This window comes from Musca autumnalis, unplaced genomic scaffold (genome assembly GCF_047663935.1).
Source record: "Musca autumnalis isolate F117 unplaced genomic scaffold, ASM4766393v1 scaffold_1, whole genome shotgun sequence".
NCBI classification, from domain to species: Eukaryota; Metazoa; Arthropoda; class Insecta; order Diptera; family Muscidae; genus Musca; species Musca autumnalis.
The window spans coordinates 237727755-237753511 of record NW_027411644.1 but is presented as its reverse complement, the minus strand read 5'-3'; the positions used below and the strand labels follow the sequence as shown (position 1 = coordinate 237753511).

Sequence of the window (25757 nt, the reverse complement as noted above, 5' to 3'; positions counted from 1 at the left end):
CCTGTCAGATTCAGTTCGGATTTTATGTTGTAGATTAAAATATAAAAGGGGTAAGAAACAAGCTTACTATAGTATTTGTGGACATTGAAATAAAGGATTACCAAGTCGGACTATTGGAAACGTTTGGATTTTCAATTAACTAACATAAATTCGCATATTCGATAAATGCGAATGAATTGCGGATAAATACTAGCTAACATCCTAATATGCCAGATTATCGGAGTTAACCACCCATGAAACGTAGCATAATGCTTTAATGTGTGGGACTTCGATAGACAAAGTACCTGTTAGGTCAGGACATCTAAACTCGAAAGATAATTAATTAGAAATATCACTACGAATGACCTTCACCTCATTTTTCATGAATTTTTTTCAAAGTAACTACTAATTCTTATACCCTCCACCATAATAAGAAGGGTATAATTAAACTTTTCATTCCGTTTGTAACCAGAGTACGTAAAAATACTTTAAATAAAATTTCCAATCGTTTCGTTTCGTATTTTCCATAGGAACAATACAAAACGAAACATAACCCTCGTTGGCCGAGCTCGCTGTTTAGTTTCGTTTTGTTTACATTCGTGAGTACGAACAAAACGAAAAGCGAAAAGTATTCAACTCCACAACAACAGATAGAAAACTAAATAGTACTTAACACATGTAAATAAATCAAAAACGTTTGGTGGTTGATAAAATTCACTGTGGTATGCTGATGCTAACTTATAGGGTTGTTAAGCAATCACATGTGTGTGTGTGTCTGAGTGTGTCATTGACCATAACGCCGGCAAACGTTTCCCAAAAATACTTGTCGTTTCGGTGGTGAATGAAACAACTCGGCAAAGCATAGCCGAAGTTACATTTCACCAATCGTACGGTTTCCATCTTTTTACGTTGAAAAGTTTGTGTTTTTGTTTTGGTTGTGAGAATGAAACGATTCAGAGAAGCTGAAAAGTTTGTGGCTTTGTGTGATTGGTACGGGAATCGTTTTGTTTCTTTCCGTTCATTGTTTGTAACACATCGAAATATTCATAGGAGACTCTATAAAGTATATATATTAGGGCTATGACTTTTTGACATTTTTCCTCAAAAATGATTTCCTGTAGCAGGGATGAATGAACTTTTGCCTATTAATCACTATGCTATCGTTTATTCCATTGAAATATAAAAAAGTTCACGCACAATCGATTTTAAAAAAATAATTTTTTTGAAAAAATATATGAAATGAAAAAAAAATTTCAAAAAATTATTTTTTGTTGCACGAATGAATAAATATAAGCCTACTAATAACTATAATAACGTTTATTTCATTCAAATGTTATAAAAAGGTCGCGAAAAAAGTCACTTTGAAAAAATTTTAAATTTTTTGTTTTTTATTAAAAAATTATATTTTTGAATTAAAGCGTTTACGACATTTTTACGATTCTCAGAATTGAAGAAAAATAGTGAGAAATAAATTTTATGTCATTTTAATTATCTCATGTTTATCTAAAGTTTATTTTCAATTATATATCTGTTTTCAGTGACTTCAAAATATTGCCCATAATTTTGATAAATTCAAATTTTAAAATCATTTTGTGCGTGAGGTTTTTTTCACCGAATCACTTATAATTAAGATTTTGTGTAATCTTATGGCAAAACACATCACACTATGATACAGGGATATGAGGTTGTAAAAAAGTCATAACCCTAATATATATTCTTGATCAGAGCAAAATTCTAAATCGATATAACCATGTCCGTCTGTCCGTGCGTCTGTTGAAATCAAGACACAGCTCGCAATTTTTAAGATAGAACTTTGTAATTAGGTATGGAAGTTTTCATTACTCCTAGGATGTTTGGTATCTACGTTTTGATATAGCCCCCATAGAGCGGTACCACCCGATTTTCGGTATTTTGAAGGTTTTAGCCTCATTATTGCACCAAAATGGCTGAAACTTGGTACTTATTCTTCTAAACTTTACCCCAGAAACTTGTCGGTATAGGGTCACACCCTCATATAGAACGGTAGCTCCCGATTTTCGGCATTTTGAAGGTTGTGGCCACAATAATCCACCGAAATGCCTGAAATTTGATACTTAGTCTTCGTTGGGGGTATACAAAAATTTCCCCCAGAAATTTGTCGGTATAGGTCCACGCATTCATATAGCCCCCATTGAACGGTACCTCCCGATTTTCGGTATTTTGAAGGTTGTGGCCACAATAATCCACTGAAATGGCTGAAACTTAGTACTTAGTCTTCATTGGGGATATAAAACTTTCCCCCAGAAATTTGTCGGCACTGGTCCATGTCTTAATATAGCCCCCATAGAGCGGTACCTCCCCAATTTAGTTATTTTGAAGTTTGTGGCCACAATAATCCACCGAGTTTGCTGAAATTTGGTACTTAGTCTTCGTTGGCGGTATATAACTTTCCCCCAGAAATTTGTCGGTATAGGTCCTCGCCTTCATATAGCCCCCATAGAATGGTACCTCCCAATTTTCGGTCTTTTGAAGGTTGTTGCCTCAATAATCCACCGAGTTTGCTGAAATTTGGAATTTAGTCTTCTTAATAAAAAAAGAGAAACTAATTGTTCCATTTTACTTCAATATACCTCGTGGTGAAGGGTATAACAAATTCGGCCTTGCCGAACTTAACTCCGTTCTTACTTGTTTTTAATTGGTTCTTTCTTTCATCTGAAACATCACATTTTATATTACTTTTTTTTTATTTAAAAATAATCCATAGTTTTGTGATAAATGGCTACCTGCCAAGGCCTTTTTTGAAAAAGCGTTTTGCGGAGCCAGCGAAAACGAATTAGCCGATGGCAAAAAATATATGAAGGTAGGTCCATTCGTTTTCGAGCCATCTTTGGCACCGTCTTCAAAAATGGAATTTCGAGAAAAACGCGTTTTAAGTTTCGCCTCTACACACAAACTCAACACAACACACTTTCGACTTGAAATTTTTTGCGGTACATCAGCAAAAATGTCTAAAATCGTCTTTTCCATTTCAAAAAAATCAAAAAAAAATTTTGATACTACATCTATGATTTTTGGTACATATATTAAGAAAAAAATCGTCATTCCAAATCTGTTTTCGTTACAAACTTTGATTGTTGCGCGCAAAAGATATGACCGTTTTAATTATGCTAATTAGAAAAAATTCTAAAAAAATCGCGGCTTAATATAGTAAGCTGTTATATCCAATTGTCGTTAACTGAATTCGCACCCTTTGAGAATATGCAAAAAAAAATTCAAAAAGATTCAATGGATTCGCGAAAAATTAAATTTATTAAATAATTTCACGTATTTACAAACATATTTTTGAAACAATAGCGCTTATACTTACAAAAAAATATATAAAAAAATTATAGCAGCATCCAGACATTGTGAGGAATAAAATGAAACCTAAGTCGTGAAGTTTGGAGCTATAGTATTCGTGTTATTTGCAAAAATACAATGAAAATGTGACGAAAAAAATAAAAATTATGTTATTCTAATTTTATTATACCCTATACCACAATGTGGAAAAGGGTATAATAAGTTTGTTTTCCCAAAAATTCATGTAACGCCGCGAAATATTCGTCGTAGACCCCTCATGTGGTATACCAAACTTCATATCTCGACGAGATAAAGCGATTTAGCGATGTGTGTCCGTCCGTCCGTCCGTCCGTCTGTCCGTCCATTAAAAATTGTAATCAAGCTAGTGGCCGCAATTATGGACCGATTGTCACGAAATTTAGTATGGAGGTCGGGTTTGGACCAGAATAGAACTGATTAGTTTTTGGCGATGATCGTGAAATGTTAAAGGGATGAAATGGACCAAAAACAAAATTTTTGCTCGATTTTGTAGCCGCTCTGTAGGTCGCAATAATAGTCCGATCGGCGCGAAATTTTAAACGTAGTTTTGGTTTGAGATGAAGAAGTAGCGTGCAAGTCAACGGTATGATCGGATAATATTTAGCGGGTTAAATTGATCAAAACTTTTGTGTGAAAATTGGTAAAATTTCTAATGCACATCTTATAACTTTATCCCAAGAAGACGCGTTTAGTGGTATAGGGTATCACATGGTCGGCCCCGTCCGACTATAGCCTGTTCTTACTTGTTTTTTTTATGGTTTTATAGGAAATGTTGAAGAAAAAATGATTGAGTTCTTCGTCATTTTCGTCCAAATTTCACGCAATAATGAAGATATTCCCTTGCAACAACTTTTTCACTTATAGTTTTCCTATTGGCGAATATTTTTAGAACATTATATTAAATCACAAGGAATTCCAATTGTGGCATAACATTAAAATAATGTTATATTGAATATTACAACATTTGAAACGCATATAAACCGCGTAATAGTGAAAATGACATGATGCGCATCCGATTTTCCAAAACAGCCAATCAATCCCTCTTATTTGATATACACTTTGTGAAATTCCATTTGACGACCACGATGTAGCATCAGTTGCATGTTAGGGTGCAAAAAACAGTAAAATGCCCATAATTTCCACGAAGTACATTTGCATTTTATGCGCATCCGATTTCAATGATCACCATTATAAAATACATCATCCTATGTCATTTCAATGCGATCCATTAAGAACCGTGGATGTAGCATCGCACTCAGTTTTTAGAAAAAATCTATTATATCTCCGGATTCGCGAACGTTTTTCAATATCTGTTTTCGCACATTTTAAATATGCGTTTCGCTCTATTTATCTAAGTAGGAATCACACATCTAAAACGCGTCTAAATACGCGATATTTTCAAAAATATTTTTTGCATATTTTCGAAATTTGAGGGGTATCATATCCGCCGATCTAGTGGATGGATTTAGACGCGCAAAGGCTTGTTAGATTCAGAACGTAAAAAAACTAAATTCACGCGGGTTTCCACTGAAATCGAAAGGCATTTGTAAGTTTTGAATCCAAAAAACTGGTTTTTAAAAAAAAAATACGCACAAAAATTTCGACTTTAAGCTGAGATTGTTGTGAACCTTTGAAGGCTACACGCCCTAGTTATACATCAAAAAATGCGTAATCGCGAGTACTACAATCTCATGATCAGTTTTTAAACGAGTACAGTTGCGCGTTCCGATTAGAGCAAAAATTCAAAAAACCCAATTTTTCAGTCTTCAAAATGTCAGCATCCGTTTGAGATTGATGCGGTGGTTATATTAAAAAATCATACATTAGAAACTTCATCTCTGAAGTGTATTCTTTAACTTCTTCTTTGAACATTATACTCTACATTGTATTGAAAAGCCACTAATTGAAAACTGACTTAAAAAAACTCGTTTCCTTCAACGATTTTTTTCTATTTTTTTACATTAATATGACCACAGCTTCCGCTCAAATTATAATTTTAAGAAATCCATCGGTGAATCGTGCTAAAACAGTTTATTTTACCTAAATGCGTTCAAAAGTTATGGTATATTACAACAATTCGCGAGATACAATACCCCATACCTCAGTTTCAACAGAAGTAAATTTTCTACAAAAAGGCCGACATATATTTTATACTACCTGTATAATTATTAGATAGTTGTGCGATGCTCGGTGCATCGAACAACTTGAATAAGAAGAAGCAGCAGACAACTGCTTTGGTTGAGTGGTTGTGAGGCACTTCTTCTTATTCAAGTTGTTCGATGCACCGAGCATCGCATAACTATCTAATAATTATACATTTTGGTCCTTCAAACCGTCACTTTTTTGAAAGTGGGGAAACCAGCGGCGTTCAACGAAAAATCGAAAGAAAAAGAGGAACGAAATTGCAAAGAATAAGATGAGCGATATTACGAAGAAAAAGAGGAGCGAAATTACGAAGAATAAGAGGAGCGAAATTACGAAGAGGAAGACGAAGGAATACGAAGGAGGAGCGAAAATCGAACGAGATAGCGGAGAACGAACTAAGAGGATGAACGAACGAAGAAGAACGAAGATTCTGCGACGATCGACGTCGAGGAAAACTTCAACGAAGAGGAGAAGCGAAGTTACGATAAACGAAGCGACGGAAAACGATATAAAGAAGAAGTGAAACTAGTAAGAAGGAGGCAGTGTTACGAAGCGATGGAAGGGTCTCCAATCAGATTTTTGTCGGATGAGATGTCAATCGGAAGGAGTGTAAAATGTGAGAATAGAGTGATACGCCTGGAGAACGCATTTAGGGAGAATTTGAAGAAATTTTACGATATTTTGGAAGTAACAAAACAGATTACAAGCGGTTTCTGGTTACGAGAAATGTATGAAAGGTTGGATAATCAGGTATGGAAAATCTTTGATATTTTTACCGATTTTCTATCAGAAGGAGGAGAAGATGTCTTGATGGAACATCAGTGGAAGCAAGCGAAAGCGGATTTCTTCGAAGAAGGGAGAACAATAATCAAGAGGCTAGGCGCCATCAAAATTCGCCGGATATGAATTCGACCTTAATTACACTGCGTGTCATTTTTTCAGTCATGGTTTATTAACCACGTTCTGACACCACAGCGTGATAGAAGACCAAAGTTAAGAAGACACGTGTCCCGGCGTTTTTACCTATCACTTCTACAAACAATTTTGATCGGTTTGATATCTGCAGACTAAAATCCGAGAAAAAAAATATAATGGAAATTTTACCTTGACGATTTTGACCTTGAGGATGCGGTTTAGAAGATATGTGCCTGACAAAATGATTCCTTTTGACATCAAAGCCTCAGGTCTTTGGGGGCCCATAACCGCGAAAGTTGAAGTGATAGGGAAAAACGCCGGGACAAGTGTGATCTTAATTTTGGTCTACTATCATGCTACGTATTTTTCAATAATATAAATGGTCGCATCATTTTTTACGGAACCTACATACCACTTTCAATACGTTTGCCTTCATCGATTTCTATGATCAATGTATCATTTGGTTCATAGGTTATTGGCTTTTCGTGAAATTTGTAAGACCTGAGAGAGAATACGATCATTCTTAGCAGGAAAGTAATTAATACCTTGGAAACGAACTGGCCAATTTCAATTGTTATGTCCAACAAAACATTAATTTTCAACCTACCACAACAAAAATAGAATGGGCTTTAAAAAAGTTCAAGTTAACAAAATCAATTTTCAAAAACTACTTTTTTAGGTATTTTAATCAAATGTTCGAACTGATGTGACAAATAGCCCTGCAATAGATAACGGCACAAACATAATCGACTGAACATGATAAGGTGGTTTGCCTACTTAGAATAGATATACGTTTTATTTTGAAATTCCAAAAATGAACTGATTAGATAAAGCTTCATTATAATACTAACCGTAGCGATTACTTATACTTATGATTGTAAACTAAATTGTTCGCGATGCATGGGAACATAAAAATTTTTTGGTTGTTTATATGGGTATATTTGGCTCACCAAAAGAAAGAAGTACAGTCTCGATAATCTGGACACCCAAGTAGATGCTGTAAAGCGTGCATGTTTTGGAGGTGTCTCTATCGGAGAGAAAAACGTTTCAATAACACTGTGAACCGAAATTTTGGGGGGTGGAAAAGTCCTTTTGGGGATGAAAGCCCTTGGTGAGTACATACAGAACCCCGAAGGACAGATCCGCCGTGAGTCGAACTTCTGAATTATGGCGTGATGAATATTTTGCTGGAGGCCCTATGAGTCGTCTGGAACCAGCGTTATATATCTTTGCTCGCTGTTTAAGCTTATTTTTAAGATGACATGCCTTCAGTCAAATCAAAAAAGGATTTTTTTTTTCGTAAAGCATTTCGACCTTCTAACTCGCTTCCTTCAATGTCCTTTTCGTCCTTTAGCTCAAGAACCGCAATAAAAGTACCTAAGACATGATATCGATACCATCTTGTTTAAGCGGTCCTTTTTCACTTTTATCCGAAACTGGCTAAGATAACCCTATATCTATTTATTTCAATATATTCCTTTTAACCTATTGATGATCTAGAATTCTCGGAGTCATTACAAATATTGAGCGCAATTGGATCTCGCTTTGCCGAGCACGTTAATATCATTATTTTTTTGGAATACAGATCCGGGTATCCGAATTTTGGAACCGGTTATTTTGATACTAAAACCGAATTTTTATTCGTTTTTTATGAACCGATAAACCGGATATGCATATCATTAGAAAGCTATTAAAATTGTCAATCAGATACGATTAACATGTGCCATTCATATTACGCGGTTATGGTGCGGGAATAAGAAACCCCTATTGTTGAAACGTTACGCCAAAAAATGATGATCTAGGTCTGAGGGGTGAACAATTACTTTTGAGGTTCAGAGATAATATTGAGTACATTTAAAAACCCGAAGAACAGATCCGCCGTGAGTCGAACTATTGAATAATTGCGGGTTAATTCTGGGTTTGTGACCCTTTATTGTAGGTGTAAAAAGTTATATAACTTAATTTTAACCCGCCATAATTCAAGAGTTCGACTCACGGCGGATCTGTCCTTCGGGTTTCTAAATATACTCAAGATTATCTCTGAACCTCCACCCCCAGACTTTGAGCTTAATTTTATTGCACAGTGTAATTGGTTTGAGCGCATCAAAAAGTGTATGATGTGTATAATCCTTCGTAAAGGATATTTTATGGTTTTGCTCACAAGGTATTACCATTTAAAACTTATGTAGAAAATCAAGTTTGAAAATACTTACCCCACTAAATGATGTCGATGATTCGGTAATGTTGCTGCAAATTAAACGCATTTGCACTGTTATAACACCTACGAAAAAGAAATGAAACATTATAGATATGCGTATAAATGTATTACAAATGCAGTAAAAAAACTACTTTGATTTTGCTAAGGATACAGCTTTGACTGCAATCGAGTCTTATAGCCGTCGATAATGAATTCTCTGCAGTATAACCGAAATTTGGGGAAAAATTTATAATAATCGTACAATTATTTATAGGTGGTAGATATGACTGTTTAAAATATTGTTACGGAATCAGGTTTAACCTAATCCCATGTACACGTTTACCCCAGATTATTTGTACCAAATAAAACGAGGCACTGTGTGGCCAAAAGTTGTGCCAAAAAGCTATAACCTATTTTTTAACAATTCCTAAAAATTTAATATGAAGTGAATTCGTTTTTTCTTTAAAAGGACAAGTAAAAAAGTATCAGTCGGCTTTGCCGACAGAGATATACCCTCAGCATGTGTGGATTGAAATACTTAAAAAAAAATTATGTATTTAGGAGGTTTTCAAAATATTAGGCGTATGAACCGACAAAAATGTGGATACGATTAATGCTCAAAAATTTGCGGGGATATAAATAGATAGGACTTTTTGTACCATACTAGCCTACGAATAAATATAGTATCGCTGTAAATAGGACCACTAGCTAAACCTTCGGAAAAAATGTCCAAAGGATCCTCGAACAGACCCTTAATCACAAAAAAATGTTGAACGTTTGTGTGGTTGGTATCCCAAGGATTGGACAGATAGGGCCCACATTTGAACATAAACTAAGTTTGGACAATATCTAGAGATCCAAAGTTTGGACCAAATCGGTTGCTACGTCTATGAGAAGTCGCGCGTACAATTTTAGCGAATATTTTCGAACTTTTGTGGAGGAGGTACCGGAAGGAGTGGACCTAACCTTCGAATTTCATCTAATATTCGAAGAAATATTACGATATCCAAAGTGTGGTGAACACAGTATTCGGTTCGAGCTCTCCAGCCACTACATATGGTGCCATAGGGGTTTTTACAACTTTCGGGCTGTTTTCTCAGGAAGTAGCAGCGAATGCAAGTTGCTTCAACAAAAACTAAAGTGGTATCGAGAGCAGGTCTTGAAGTGAATATATTTTGTGTTGGTTGTATCCGAAGGAGTGGACAAATATAGTCCATATTCGAACCTGATCTATATCTGGTAGATATATTAGGATGTGTAAAGTATGGACCAAATCGGTCACTCCCATCAAGAGTTATCGTGCGCACAATTTTTCCGAACATTTTTGAACTCTTGTGGGGGAGGTACCTGAAGGAGTGGGCCGAAATGGCTTATCTTCTAACTTAAACTAAGCTTGCACAAAACATTGTGAATGCCACATTTTGGACCGAATCGGCAGATCTTTTCGAGAGTTATCTTGCGCTCCAACCACTTCACACGGTGTCATAGGGGTTTTTGCACCCTTAAGGCCATTTTCTCAGGAAGTATGTACTTGCCCCTGATGAAACTTGTACCGTCGAATGGGGGGCAGTAAACACAAGTTGATACCACAAAAATCAAAGCGATTCGAGAGCAGGTCCTAAACTGAACTTTTCCGAAATTTTGTGTGGGAGGTACCCGAAGGAGTAGACCGATTGAGTCCATATTGGAACCTCATTGGAACCTCTGGTAAAAATTTTACGATGTACACAGCATGGGCCAAAACCGAACCGAATTTCCGAACTTTTGTGGGGAAGGTACCGGAAGGAGTGGACCGATATAACCATCTTCGATCTTAAACTTCGTTTGGACAAAATACTATGAAAGCAAAATTTTGGACCGAATCGGTTGATTCGTTCGAGAGTTATCGTGCGCTCCAGCCAGCCAGATAGACAGACAGACGGACGGACATGGCTAAATCAACTCCAAATTGTCTGAAACACATTTCGCCCAAACATACTTGGGGTCTTAAACCATTATTTCGATGAGGCACATTTTGCCCGTATGAAAGTGTGCGTATATACCCTAGTTAGCATAAAGACTAAGGGTATACACTAGGGTTAGTCATTTTTTTAGATTCAAAATCTGTGGAAATAGCGTATAGGGCAGGCAAAAACAAGCAGAATTGCGTTTTTACTTTTTCGAAATTGTGAAAAAACGTTCCGCACAAAATGCAATTACTTTAGCTCAAAACCAACATTTTTATTTGAATTTTTTTGTGATTTTTAAAATTTGATATTTTTTTTTTAAATTTCTCAAGCACTAATCCTCTATATCTTTCAATTATATTGATTTCTTTAGGAAATTCGTATAAATGGTATAGCGGCAAAAAAGATTCATTCGGTCTTTTTGCTTTAAAATTTTTGACCCAGTTATCACTTTTCTTGGACATTTTTGCAACTTTTTTTAAACGACATGGCGATGTGAACACAAACTATGAAAAAATAATTTAAAACTCAAAACGATATAAATTATGTATTATGACATTACTTCTGTATTGTCAAACTTTTATTAGAGCAACTCGTTTAAAATGTTTAAAACTGGGAAATGAAACCGAGTTGCAAATTTTTAAATCGATGTAGCTTAAAAACTAAATGACAGATTTTTGATCAAATTGCATATTTGAAATCGACGCACAAAAACCAACTAAAAAAAATTATTTCCAAGAACAACTATTGCAGAAAAAAATTTCTCAAATTAAAAAATTTAAAAAAAAAGTAAACTAAAAAAGTTTGTTTTTAGCTAAAGTAATTGCATTTTGTGCGGAAGGTTTTTTTACAATTTCGAAAAAGTAAAAACGCAATTCTTATTATTTTTGCCTGCCCTACATGCCATTTCCACAGATTTTTGATATTCGAAAAAAAATGAAAAAATGACTAACCCTAGTATACACATGTAGGTAGCAAAAGTTTCAACGGTAATTTTTAGGCATTTATAGAGCAGATCACAAACAGTGGATTTAATTATTCGACTCAGAGATGCAATCAACACAGTCTTTATAAATAAAATCAAAATGAAACCAGTAAGAAAAGGAACAAAGTAGGGCTGGGCCGACTATATGATACCTACACCACCACGATTTCAGTAAAATTTTGAGAATTTTTTTCTAGACCAAATTGAATCACTTGATGAAAATGTCTGTCCAATACATGAAATCGGGCAGCAACATATGGGAGCTGCATCCAAATTTGAACCGTTTTCTAACTAATTTAGATAACTTATTCCTGGTCCAAATCCCGCCACTCATTTAAAATTTCATCAAAATTGGACATACATAACGATGTTGGTGTACCTAATACCTGAAATCGTGTAGTACCGTTATGTAAAGGCTATACTAAAACCTGGACTTATGTCCACAATTTTTGGTGGGGAAGTTTCAGTACCATTGGGAACCCCAAATACCAAATTACAACCTATTCGGGTTAAAAATTAAGATAAAATTCTAAAAACACTTGAAATCAGGTGGTACCGCTATATGGGGGCTATTCCAAATCCTGTACCAATGAGGGTCCCATTGCCAACTTACAGAAAATTCGGCCTAAAAATGAAGATAAAATCCTCATAATACTTGAAATCGGATGGTACCGCTATAAGGGTGCTGTTCACAATTTTGGTGTGGAAATGTCTGTATCATTGGACATCCCAAATGCCAAATGACAGCTAATTCGGGCAAACATGAATATAAAATCCTCAACATACGTGAAATCGGGTGGTACCGCTGGGCTGTAGGAAAAAAATGGACGATTATTCATGTATTGTCATCTAAATCAGAAAGTGTGCAAAGTTTCAGTTCGATTGGTCAACTGCAACTGCGTTAAAAATGAGTTACTAGATTTGAACTAAATCGGGTGGTAACGATATATGGGGGCTATAGAAAAAAATGGACCCATATTGGATTTGGTTTCATATTCATGTATTGTCATTTAAATCTGAAAAGTGTGCAAAGTTTCAGTTCGATTGGTCGACTGCAACTGTGTAGAAAATGAGTTACCAGATTTGAAAAGCAAGTTAAATAAAACACAGTAAAAACACTGTAGGGTGCCACCGTGGTGCAATGGTATGCACGCCCGCCTTGCACGCAGAAGGTCGGGGGTTCGATTCCCCGGCCAAGCAACATCAAACATTTTTCAACGGTGGCAAAATACCCCTCAGTAATGTTGGCGACATTTCCCGAGTATTTCAGCCTTGAAAAACTTCTCCACAAGTGGTGTCTTAAGACACGCCGTTCGGACTCGGCGATAAACAGTAGGTCCCATATCATTGAGCTAAATATGAATCGGGGTGCACTCATTGATATGAGAGAAGTCTCCCTTGTCCCGTATGGGATGTTGTGGAACAATGTTTTTTTTGTTGTTTAAAAACACTGTAAAAATTGTAAAAATGGACCAATATTGGTTTTGATTTCATATTGCAACTGTGTTAAAAATGAGTTACCAGATTTGAACTAAATGGACACCAAAGCAAGTTAAAACACTGCAAAAAGTTTTAAAATTTGTATTTGGCGTGAATTTCGGCATTATGCTTTAATAACATTCCACTAGAAATAGAAAAAGGAACACGACAACAACAAATTTGTCGGACATAATTGCTGTCATCATTATCATTCTCACAGTCGGCATTTAGTGTCATCTGCTCAATATACTTTAATCAATACCATTTCTTAAAGTAGGCCTCCTAATAGACGCTGAATAATGCGAATGCTGACTTATTTTCTTGTTTTCTTCAAGATTTGTTTCTCTTCTGTCTGTTTGTGTCATTTGGTGACACAATTCATTGAAGTTATGAGTTGTTGTTGCTGGGTATTTGTCATCATCAGCATTATGACCATAATCTTTCGTGGCTACCAACCACACCCTCAAAAGTATCAGAATAACAGCAGTAGCAATATGACAGCTATACATAGAAATGACAATTAATGTCTGTTGTAGTGACAGCTGTAGATTTGGACAATAACTTACTTAGTGTCCTAGGGCCATAACAATGCCGTGTTTTTTTTTTCTAGTGGGTGGGATAAAATTGCGGGGAAAATATGCTAGGGATTCGATTTAAAAAAGAAATATGTATTATGTATCGTTGGTTATCTTCTTCTTTTGTCACGGAACAAGTGGAGAAGATGTTTTGTTTGACAGGAAATATTTCCAGAACATTTGTTATGCACAAACATCAATTGTTTAGTTGACCTATAAGTATTCGTTAAAATGAAAATTACTTCTGCCTAATATCGCACATTTAAAAGAATATGGTTGAAAAACAAGTAAAAAGTATCAGTCGGCTTTGCTGACAGAGATGTACCCTCAGTATGCGTGAAATACTTTTTTCCCCAAAAAAAAAAAAAAAATCTTATATATTTAGGGGGTTTTCAAAATGTTGGGCGTATGCACCGACAAAAGTATGGATAGGATTAAAGCTCAAAATTTGCGGGGATATCGATAGATAGGGCTTTTTTATCACTCTAGCCTGCGAAAAACATAATATCGCTGTAAACAGGGCCACTAGGAAAAACTTCGGTAAAAATGTCCAAAGGATCCTCGAACCACACAAAAATGTTGAACATTTTTCTGGGTGGTAGTCCATAATCGAACCTGATCTATGTCTGGTAGATATTTTAGGATGTGTAAAGTATGGACCAAATCGGTCACACCCATCCAGAGTTATCGTGCTCACAATTTTTCCGAACATTATTGCACTTTTGTGGGGGAGGTACCTGAAGGAGTGGACCGATCTTAAACTAAGTTTGCACAAAATATTACGAAGACCAAATTGTGGACCGAATCAGCAGATCCGTTCGAGAGTTATCTTACGCTCCAACTATCACACACGGTGTCATAGGGGTTTTTGTACCTTTCAGGCTATTTTCTCAGGAAGTATGGACTTGCCCCTGATGAAACTTATAACGTCGTATGGGGGGCAGTAAATACAAGTTGCTACAACAAAAATCAAAGCTATTCGTGAACAGGTCCTAAACTGAACTTATTTTGTGTGGGAGGTACCCGAAGGAGTGAACCGATTGAGTCCATAATGGAACCTCATCTAAGTCTGGTAAAAATTTCACGATGTGCAAAGTATGGACCAAATCGGTTACATGCTTCAAGAGTTATCGTGGCCACAAATTTTCCGAACATTTCCGAACTTTTGTGAGGGAGGTTCCGGAAGGAGTGGACCGAACCCATCTTCGAACTTAAACTAAGTTTAGACAAAATATTACGAAAGCCAAATTATGGACCGAATCGGTTGATCCGTTCGAGATTTATCGTGCGCTTCTGCCAGCCAGACAGACAGACGGACGGACATGGCTAAATCAACTCCAAATTGTCTGAAACACATTTCGTCCAAACATACTTGGGGTCTAAAACCATTATTTCGATGAGGAACATTTTGCCCGTATGAAAGTGTATATACCCTCGTTAGCATAAATGCTGAGGGTATAATAAGTCTTCCTAAGGGACAATATGTTACGAGGGTCACTAAACAACCTTCTGGCCTAGACAACACGCAGCGTCGCCAGGCGTCATTTGAAATTTGTTTGTTTTGGAAAGTTTGACTGTTTTAGCCTAAGAGTACTCAGGACACTTTGACAAACGACCATGTGTTGGGTTGTTTACAGTGGCTTGATTGAGACACCTCCAAAATATGGTTTTTGAACGCTTTTACAGCATCTTCTGGCGATTGCTGCTGTTTTCTGCTTCATACACATAGTTCCATGATTCGTCACCGGGATCCATCTTATAAACGTCTTTTGAAGCTCCGCGATTGTATTTTTTTCGAAATTTCTTGCACCGATCTACAAGGTGCCCAACGAGAAAAAACCCCATTTTTGCCGCAAAGGATGCCTCTATCTCACGGTATATAGCACTGCGTTCTTGCATTATCCGTTCGCACACGGCTTATTTTTTCTGGCACAACGGCCGTTTTTGGATGACCCTCACGAACTTTGTTTTTTTGGCGAGTGTCGACCACGATTAAATTCATTAAATCAGTTTTTCAAAAAATGAGTTACAGAATTCCACTACTGAGTACGCTTAGGCCAAAATAGCCCGACTACAATACAAAATTAATATAAAAAAACTGTCAAACTTTTCAAAAAAAATGTCAAATGACGCCCGGCGACACTGCATATTGCCTAGGCCAGAAGGTTTTTAGTGACCCTCGTAGAACGTTGAGATGATATATCACTGAAGAATTAGAAATGCCACCAATATTTAGTGAAGTCTCGATAAGATACACACACACACCTATGTACCTATCATGTACCCAAACGAGTAAATACCTTCAGATGCAGATATCGTAGGAAGATAAAATCGCAATGGAAGCCCAAGAAAAAAAGTAAAAAAAATATGTCGGCTGAAAACTAAATGGCTGTACAAAACAACAATAACAGGAGTCGTGAACCAAATGTGATGTGCCCAGATCTCCAATTTTATAAATAACAAGTAAGAAAGTATCAGTCAGCTGTGCTGACGAAGATATACACTCAGCCTATGACCAACAAAATAAACAAACATAATAATTATGCCATATATTAAATATATTGATCTTATATCACGATTTTGCTTTAAAATACGTGGAATCTGTAGATACCGCAATGTGGGGCTATACCAAATCATTGATTTGTAGTAAACTTCTGATTTATAGAGAACTTGAATTAAACAAATAGATCCGAGACGAGTCCTCAAACTGCACTATTCCCAAATTTTGTGTGGAGGTACCTAAAGTACGGGACCGATATCCATATTCCAACCTGATACATGACTGGATGAAATAATCCGATGTACAAAGTTTGGACCAATCAGAAACTCCATGCGAGAGTTATCTTCCGGATTTATCATTCCAGTTGGTGCCGTTAGGATTTCTTGGAGCTTTTTGGTCATTATCTCGGGAAGTATGGACTTGCCACCGAAAAAAATATACCGTCGTAAATGGGGCCGCAAGAACAACCTGCTGAAAAAATTTTTCAAAACAAACCGGGAGGTGCTCTTAAACTACCCTTTTCATACATTTTGTGTGGGAGGTACCCGAAGGAGTGGAGCGATATAGTCCATATTCGACGACGAAAGCATGGACTTGTCCGCAACAACAATCTACAAGGACCACAAGGACATCCTTTATTGAAAATTGTACAAAGATCGTCGAACAGCCCTAAAGCTGCACTTAATAACAAAATTTTAACTGTTGGAGGAATGAAGGTAGCCGAAGGATTTTTTTCGATATTAACCTTCTTGAAACATGAAATCTGTACCCAGCAAAAAAATCATTACCAAATAATTGGTGTAAGAGTACTTTTTGGTAGTCGTAACTACAAAGCCCCCTACTAGTACAAGGAACTAGGAACTAGATTGCCCAACTCTAATTTTTAGAACAGTTGATGTGGAATTTGTTTTCAATTTCAACACACTTCATATTATTATTTTATTATTATTTTATTTTGCTCTCTGCTGGATTTGATCAAGCGAACTTCAGATTTGTAGCCAAACACACTACACACTATAGAGTGCTTGCTCTTAAAATCAACAGGCTAGTAGGCGAACATAAGCGGAAAAAGTAACTAGACCACCTGAAGCAATGCAACATTGTTACAGGATTAATTAAATTGTGGGCAACGATTAAATCACTCTCGAATCCGGGAAAGAATGACAGAGCGGCTGTTACTCTCAACGGCGTGCCAGTAACTGACCCAAAGAGGTGCGCTCGTTATTTTGACCTGCAGTTCATATAGTGCCCCGAGAGTGATAGGGCGAAGAAGAGTGTGCTACGCCGTCTAACAAGAGCCTTCCCAGGCGAGAAGGTACCACCACAATTTACGATGGGCTATGTTGCAGATGCCATCTGAAATGCGAAATCGTACAAAGCGTTGGCCTCACACCGAATATCGATGGTAATGCTTAAGCAACTGGATAAACCCGGAGTTCAGCAATTAACAAGTGTCCTCAACCTATTGTTAGCCACCCATATTGTACCCGAAGTCTGAAAAGTTAGCACGGTTGTCCCGTTACTGAAGCCTGGCAACGATGCCGCCAGTAGCAAAGATCTTAGAGGCACTACTCCTCTCGACGATAAGTAGCTCTTTTCCAGTTGCCCAACATCAACATAGATTCCGAAAAAGGCATAGTCACGCCATATCCACACACATCAGTTGAGGACTGAACCAGAACGGGCCGTGCGACCGAACAGTCATGGTGCCTCTTGACCTATTGTAGGACTTCGATACCGTCAACCATGCCAAGCTGTACGAAGATATGGAGAAGACTACTCTCCAGCCGTGTTTGAAACGTTGGATGATCAACTATATGTGCGGACGCCAGTCGTTTGTGCAATTCAGAGACAAGAAGCCCAAAACCCGTGGAGTGAAACAGGGAGTTACCCAAGGCGGGGTGATACCTTCGGAACTGTTTAACCTCTATATCTATGAAATTCCACACTCTCCAGACGGTATAGAGATCATAATGTATGTGGGCGATTGTACGATTTTGGCGATCTGACTTAGTATAGTTCTTCCATCTGAGGAATATGAAAATATCCGCCGCTAAATCCACTGACACACTGTTTACCAGTTGGACGGCTGAAATGAGGCTCCAACTGAACATATTGGTCGATGGTGTACTGATTCCGACCAATAACTACCCCAAAATATTGGGTGTAACGTTCGATATCATGTTTAAGTCGTCCGCGCAAGCCATAGCTGTTTGCGATAAGATCAGAAGTAGGAACAAAGTCCTCAAGTCGCTGGTCGGTAGCACCTGGGGTGCTGACAAAGAACCATTGTTGACCTCTTACAACGCAATAGGCCGGTCTGCGATGGTATGCAAATGGCACCAGCGTGGTATGCAAATGTTAGCGCTACGCAGTTGAAGAAGATTCAAACCTGCCAGAATGCCGCCGTGAGGACTGTAAAAGGGTGCCTCGACATGACACTAGTGGACCATCTTCATGAAGAGACGAATATTTTACCGGTACATCAAAAATAAGATGTCGATGCAGTTCTTGCTTTGGTGAGCATTCCTGTTACGATTTAATGGGCAGGCTTCCCCACCCTGGCACGTCAGGTGAGATCTTCATGATCTGGAGAGAGAGGGAGATGTCCAAAGATATAAACGAGAACCTCTAGATCAATGAACCTATCAGGCAGGCTTGACTAGCATTCACACTGATCCAGTTGCACAGACAGTACAGTGGGAATGCTGTATTCGGAGACCATCCGCTATCCATCACAGCAGAAGAACGCCAGATGCCAAGGCAGACACAACTGGTTTTAGCCCGGTTAAGATCCGGGCGATGCTGCCGCATCAATTCAGATTGGGCCCGAACCTCTAGACCAACGAGACTATCAGGTAGGCTTAAATAGCATTCATACTGATGCAGTTGAGAAGGCAGTACAAAGGTACAGTGTGATTGCCATGGTCTCCGAGCCACCTCCTATTCATCGCAGCAGAAGAACGCCAGCTTGCAAGATAAACACGAGAGGTTTAAGGTTTATTTAGATCTGGACGATACAGCCGCCTAAATTCGCGTCGGGCTCGAATTGATGGCACGATGTTGGGTACCCGGCATGAGGATTGGGACCGCACGATACGCTTCATTTGTTTAGCTGTCCAGCTAACCCCCCTACTCACCTGTCTCCTGATTCTTCTTCCAAAAGTTTAACATTTTTTGCTTAAGTGCAGTTTAAAGGCTGTTCGAAGATAGTTTTGAAATTTGTACCAAAGATGTTACTTGTGGTCCTGTGAGTCCATGACGCCTGATATAATGGAACAAGAGTTTTGAAAAAAAATTCTACTTTAACCGACTGAAATGGCTGGTGGTGGGTCGAATGGAATAACTCCCAAAATCAGAACCAGTTGTAAGATTAAACATGTCCTCCCATCCCTTCAGGTACCCCTCGGCAAAAGTAGTACTAATTAGCAAGATTTTCAATTTATTGTTTTACTATTGGTGTGTATTCCCCATGACTGATTTATCGTGGGTTAAACTAATGGACTTAGTTTAACCTAACAACTATCCCTCTTACGAGGGCAGTTCGGAAACTTCTTAGCCTAGCACAAAAAGCGCGGTATAAACAGAAGAAAGTTAAGTGTTTTGGAAACTTCCATCTCTGTTATGAACACATGTTAAATTTTGTTTCGATCTGGCAACTCCTTCATATAGAAACAGGTGTTCAAAAAAGACGCATCCGCAATTTTTTTACAATGGAAAAATTAGAAATTCGTGCTGTCTTAAATATTTACATAACAAAGTTTATCGGGACAAGAAATTCATAATGATATGGTGAATGTGTTAGGTGAAAGTGCTCCTTCATATGCAACAGTAAAAAAGTGGGTTGCTGAATTTAAACGTGGTCGTACAAGCATTGAAGATGAACCACGTAGTGGACGTCCAAAAACAGCAACAACAACAGAAATTGTAGCCAAAGTGCATGATATGGTATTAAATGATCGACGAATAAAAGTGCGTGAAATTTCTAATATCATGGGCATCTCAAATGATCGAGTCCATTTAATTTTGCATGAAGAACTACAGATGAAAAAGCTTTCTGCAAGATGGGTGCCGCATTTGTTAACAGTCAGTCAAAAACGCATAAGAATGAACATTTCTCAAGCTTGTTTGGATCGTTTCAAGCGAAATAAAATGGATTTTAAGCGTCGTTTTATAACTGTTTATGAGACATGGATCCACCACTAGACTCCAGAGACAAAAGAACAATCCAAACAATGGACTGAAGCTGGAGGCAGTGCCCCAAAGAAGACAAAAACAATTCAATCGGCTGGTAAGATTATGTCAACGGTTTTTGGGACTTCAAAGGTATTTTCTGCATAAGGGTAAAACAATAAATTCAGAGTACTATTGCAACCTTTTGGATCAATTAAATGTACAAATTCGAGAAAAACGTCCTGGCTTACAACACAAAAAAATAATTTTTCATCAAGACAACGCACCAGCGCACAAGAGTGTTTTAACAATGGCTAAAATCAACGAATTAAATTGCTTGACCACCCACCTTATTCTCCTGATTTAGCTCCCAGTGATTTTTACTTGTTCCCAAATCTAAAAAAATTCCTTGCTGGCAAGCGTTTTACCTCAAATGAAGATGCAATTACAGTTGTAAACCACTATTTTGAAGACCTTGAGGAAAACTATTTTCATCAAGGGATAGAATTGCTAGAAAAGCGTTGGACTAAGTGTATTGAAGTTTCAGGAGATTATATTGAAAAATAAAAATATTTTTGAAAATCTATTCTCTTTCATTGATAGGCTAAGAAGTTTCCGAACCGCCCTCGTACATATTTCAAAGCAAAAGAACGAAAACCGACGTTAATTGATGACTTCCAACTAAAATCCAACTAAAATCCTAACCTTAGCATCATTTTTCTTATTACCATACAATCGTTCAGCTCATTGTAATTCTTAGAAAGTTGCCCTTAATGAAACGCTTAGTTATAGTTTTAGTAGTTGTATTTAATAATAATTTTAATTTACAAAAACACTCCAGCCTTGTCCAACAGTCGGCGGAAAGCATGGAATAACTTTCACTTGAATCGCTTTTTAATCGCAACTTTATGCTGTGTTAAGGAGGAATTGTTGCAAAAGTCGTCATGGGAAACACGTCTGAGAAGAAAAATAATGTGTTTTTTCTTCTACTTCGACGGTGTTCCTAATCAATCAGCTTCGAAAAACAACAACAGCAAAATCACCAGCAATAAAAAGTCCACTACTGTTTCGAAGGAAAAGGAAATCAAAGTTAACAAAAAGAAAAGAAGGAGGACGGGAGCAAAAGAAATAGAGTAAAGCAGATGTTAAGAACTTAACGACATTATAATGACTATCTGCTGCTGTATTTGTCGGCCCCCAAACGCGGACATCAGCTTGGATGCGTCAATGCATTTGGAAGCAACAGCAGCATCAGTAAGATACCATCGGTTAAAGGTCTCGGCATTTCAGTTGTTGCATCCGCAACTTATTATTCCTCTGAACCATTGCATTTTTCATATCGAAGACAAGAGGGAAATATCCTCCCATATACACTATTTTATTTATTTATTATTTTTTTTTTTTTTTTTGTGAAAGACCAAAAGCTTTAGTATTTCGTTCTGATGCACAAAAAAGAAAACAATGGAGAAAATGGAAAAAGTTGGTGCAACAGAATTTGCCAGATTTTTATCCAAAAACCTGCATTGTTCTACATTCCTCCACCATGCATAATGGTTCATTGGATTGTTTGTTTTTTTTTTACTTTTTTACTTGGCTTTAACAATCCTGAGAGGTTCTTTAAAAGAAATGGAAAAATGTGCGCCCCGATTTTATTCTTCGCATCTATTAGATCAGACACAGACGTTTACACATGACCGGGATGTAAATATCGTCGCCAAGTCAATGCTATTTATTGTCGTCATATGCAGTGTTCAACCTTTTTAAAATACAGTGCATTTCAACAGCAGCAAACTCATTTTTCATGCATTTTTTTCACAGAAACTAGCAATATTTGTTAGTTGGGTATGTGGATGTGGACGAGCACAATGGTTCAGAAATCAATTTTCCCGAACAAAACCAATTCTTGGTCGGAACCGAATGTTATTTTCTATTTGGGATTTGATAGAAGAAGTCATATTGAAACTAAGGAAACCACAAAAAAATATGTCAAAGTAGTGAAATGTGTGGGCGTGGCGTGCTCCTAAAGACGACAATTTCAAATTATAGCAGATATTGTTTTCATTGTTGTTTTGTTAGGTAGGATTGTTGCCTTTAAGAGCTTACGGTCACTTATTGAACACAAAAGAAATTTTTCATGCATTTTTTAAAAGAAATCTACCAAACTTTTTTAGAAGATTTTGTTTTCATTTGAAAGGTCACACTTTGGGCTACTTTCGGATTTTTTTTTTTTTTTTTTTGAAAAATATTACACATTGTTCCGACAAATGGCTACCTACGAAACACTGTTTTTACTTAAGCAGTTCGCAGTCAGCACAGGTTTTTTGAGATCATTAAGAACCTAATAATCTTGACTTTAAGCGAAACGGAATTAAAAATATCCATTATTAAAAATTTGGTGAACTGTCTAAAACAACATTACGATTTAAATAATTATGTCAAAAAAAATTAAAAATCTCTCGCTTAACAACAAGCTTTTTATGTGTATAATAATCCCACAAAGACATACGAAGATCGGATCATCCATTAGAAATCCAATGGAAATCTTTATTTAATCCGACTTATAGGTCAAATGTTCTGTAGAGAACCAACTAAGGAAGTAAGATCGCAGGGGATTTTTGTAACTTTCGGGGTTGAATTGGGTAGCGTGGACTTCCCGTAAAAAAACGGAACCAAAATGCCCATGTGGAGGGAGGCATGGAGGAAATAACAAACTGCCCACATACATCTTTTGACCAGCACTGTACGCGCCTAGAAATATTCAAAAGGAAAAAGCCACATCCAACGAAGCCATATTAAATATTCATAGACCACACAAGAAGACATGAGAAAACTTTTTGTATTATCGGAGGAGGTTGTGGGTTAAGGAGAAAAAACAACTGTGGAATCACAGGGTAACTTAGTGGCAAGAAGCACTAGTAAAATAAATCCGATAACTTCGATGAAGATAAATATTAAAAAAAATGAAAATATAAGTTACAAAATCAGAAAAATATAAGAAAGCTTGTTTGAAAAAGTCTATTTAGAAGAAGAAAAATCAACGGATGATACTAGGGAACGATCCTGATTGTCATTTGCAGTGGACAATGAGTTTCCCGTGGATCATCTTTGGAATATATTGTGCTCCAAAATGGGTAAGGACAGTTAAAAAAATTGGGTTGATAACAACTCACATCTTTGTTGGTGTTCTAAGCTTATAGAAGACCATTTTGTCTTCTATGTCTCATAGAAGATTGGTTGGTATTATACAGCTTATAAAATATCATTTTCCTTTCGGCGACATTTAGAATACCACTGGGTCATATACGGTTTATAGAAGAGCATTAAGTTTTTTTGTAGCTTATAGAAGAATTTTGGGTCTTCATTGGTTTATGCAAGACCATTGGTGCTTTTATAACTTGTGGTTCTTGTATAGAAGACCACTTGTTAGGAGGCTATTGGGTCAAATGGGGCTTTTTCAGATCATCGAATGCCACAGTGTTCTATATATAAAATATATTGATGAAGGACTCGAAATATTAAATTACGTTAAACTAAGGGCCTGTATCACTATGCCGAAATAAAATGAAGGCGAACGAAAAACACCTAAACTTTGCTTTTCATGTTTGTTGTTGTTGTTTTTGCTTCGAAACAACTACAAAATTTGAAAATCATACACGATTTTAGTAGTTTTTCTTTCGTTTTCATTTTCGTTCGACATAGTGAAACAGTTTGTAAGTTTAGAAGAAATTTTTGAAAAAGTTTGAAAGTTATCTTGCACCTTGTCCATTTTAGTATGTGCCGGCAGGGTTTTGGAGCTTTTTTGGACCTAATCCGGAAAAAAATTGTACCGTTGGAAATGAGGCCGCTAGAACAACCTACTGAAAAAGAATCAGAACGATGTGAGAGGAGCTCTTAAACTTCACTTTTTCCGAATTTTGACCGTTAGGCTCCCGAAGGAGTGGACCGATATAGTCCATATTCCAACCTGCTACATGACTGGATGAAATAATACGATGTTCTAAGTCTGTACCAATCAGAAATTCCTTGCATAATTAACTCGCGGATTTGCCATTTTGGTTGGTGCCGTCAGGGTTTCATGGAGCTTTTAGGGCAATATCTCAGGAAGTATGGACTTGCGCATGAAAAACAATTGTACCGTCGCAATAGCGAACCGCAAGGACAACCTACTAACAAAAAATTTCAAAGCGATCCGAGAGGAGCTCTCAAACTTCAATTTATCCGAATTTTCTGTGGGAGGTACCCGAAGGAGTGGACCGATATAGTCCATATTCGAACCCGATATATATCTGGAGAGAATATGTTGTGCAGAGTTTGGACCAAATTGATTACTCCCTTCGAGAGTTATTGTTCACACCATTTTACAGAAAATTTGTGATGTTTAGTGGGGGGGTTGTTTTTTTTTTCTCATCTATGAACATTGTAGTTTCAGAAACCGCAAAAACTTCCCAGTCATAAGCTCCATTCATTTAAAGTTGGGAGCATATGGGGGCAATACCAAAACATGGACCTATGTTGACGATTATTAGTGAAGAAGTTTTGTGACCACAGAGAACTTCAAATGTCAAATTACAGCTAGTTCGGTTAATAATTGTAGCCAAAATTCTCAAAATACCGAAAATCGGGAGGTACCGTTGTATGGTGGCAATACCAAAACGTGGACCTATGTTGACGATTTTTGGTGGAGAAGTTTCGTGGCCGCTGAGAACCTCAAATATCAAATTGCAACTAGTTCGGTTAATAATTGTAGCTAAAATCTTCAAAATACTGACAATGTAATACACCAAGACCTCGCTTTGTGTCGTTTCCATTTGCGTTGTTTTCATTGTTGTTTGAGTGTCTAATTTTTTATACCCGTTTTAAACGCATTGAAATATTCAGTTGCGAGCCTATAAACTGAAGTAGCCATGTCCGTCCTTCCGTTCGTCCCTTTGGCATAATTACGATATCTTCCGAATGATTTGAGAGATAGAGGGCTTTTGTACACATGTGTATTTGCTCTGAACTTAGATCAAGTTCCAAGATTTGCTAGATCGGTCCACGTTTCAGTCTAGCCCTCATATAACAGTACGATTTCAGGTATTTTGACGTTTTAGCTACATTTTCAGACCGAATTAGCTATAATTTAATATTTAGTGTTCCCCATGATGCAGAAACTTCTCCACAAAAAAAGAACTTAGGCTAACGTTTCGTTGTATGCCTCCTATAACGGTACCGCCAGATTTCAGTTATTTTGTTTTAGATAGATATTCTGTCCGAATTCGACCAAAATAGCTGTAATTTAGCATTTAGGGTTGCTATTTGTTAAAGTAATTTCTCCAACTAAAATTATGGGCATAAGAACAAGTAAAAAAACGTATCAGTCGGCTTTGCCGACAGAGATATACCCTCAGCCTGTGTGGATTGAAATGCTTTTTTCACCAAAAAAAAAACGTATGTATTTAGGGGGGTTTTCAAAATGTTGGGCGTATGAACCGACAAAAGTATGGATAGCTTTAAAGCTCAAAAA

At 37.1% G+C, this 25757-nt stretch overlaps 1 protein-coding gene across 1 annotated transcript in view; it reads right to left on the bottom strand.

Moving 5' to 3' along the window:
- LOC141389291 (cation-independent mannose-6-phosphate receptor-like) overlaps window positions 1-25757 on the bottom strand; it is a 140857-nt gene that overhangs the window by 11230 nt on the left and 103870 nt on the right. Inside the window, exon 14 of the mRNA XM_073960628.1 lies at window positions 8610-8677. Within this exon, the coding sequence (XP_073816729.1) occupies window positions 8610-8677 (68 nt within the window). The remainder of the gene's footprint in view (window positions 1-8609; window positions 8678-25757) is intronic.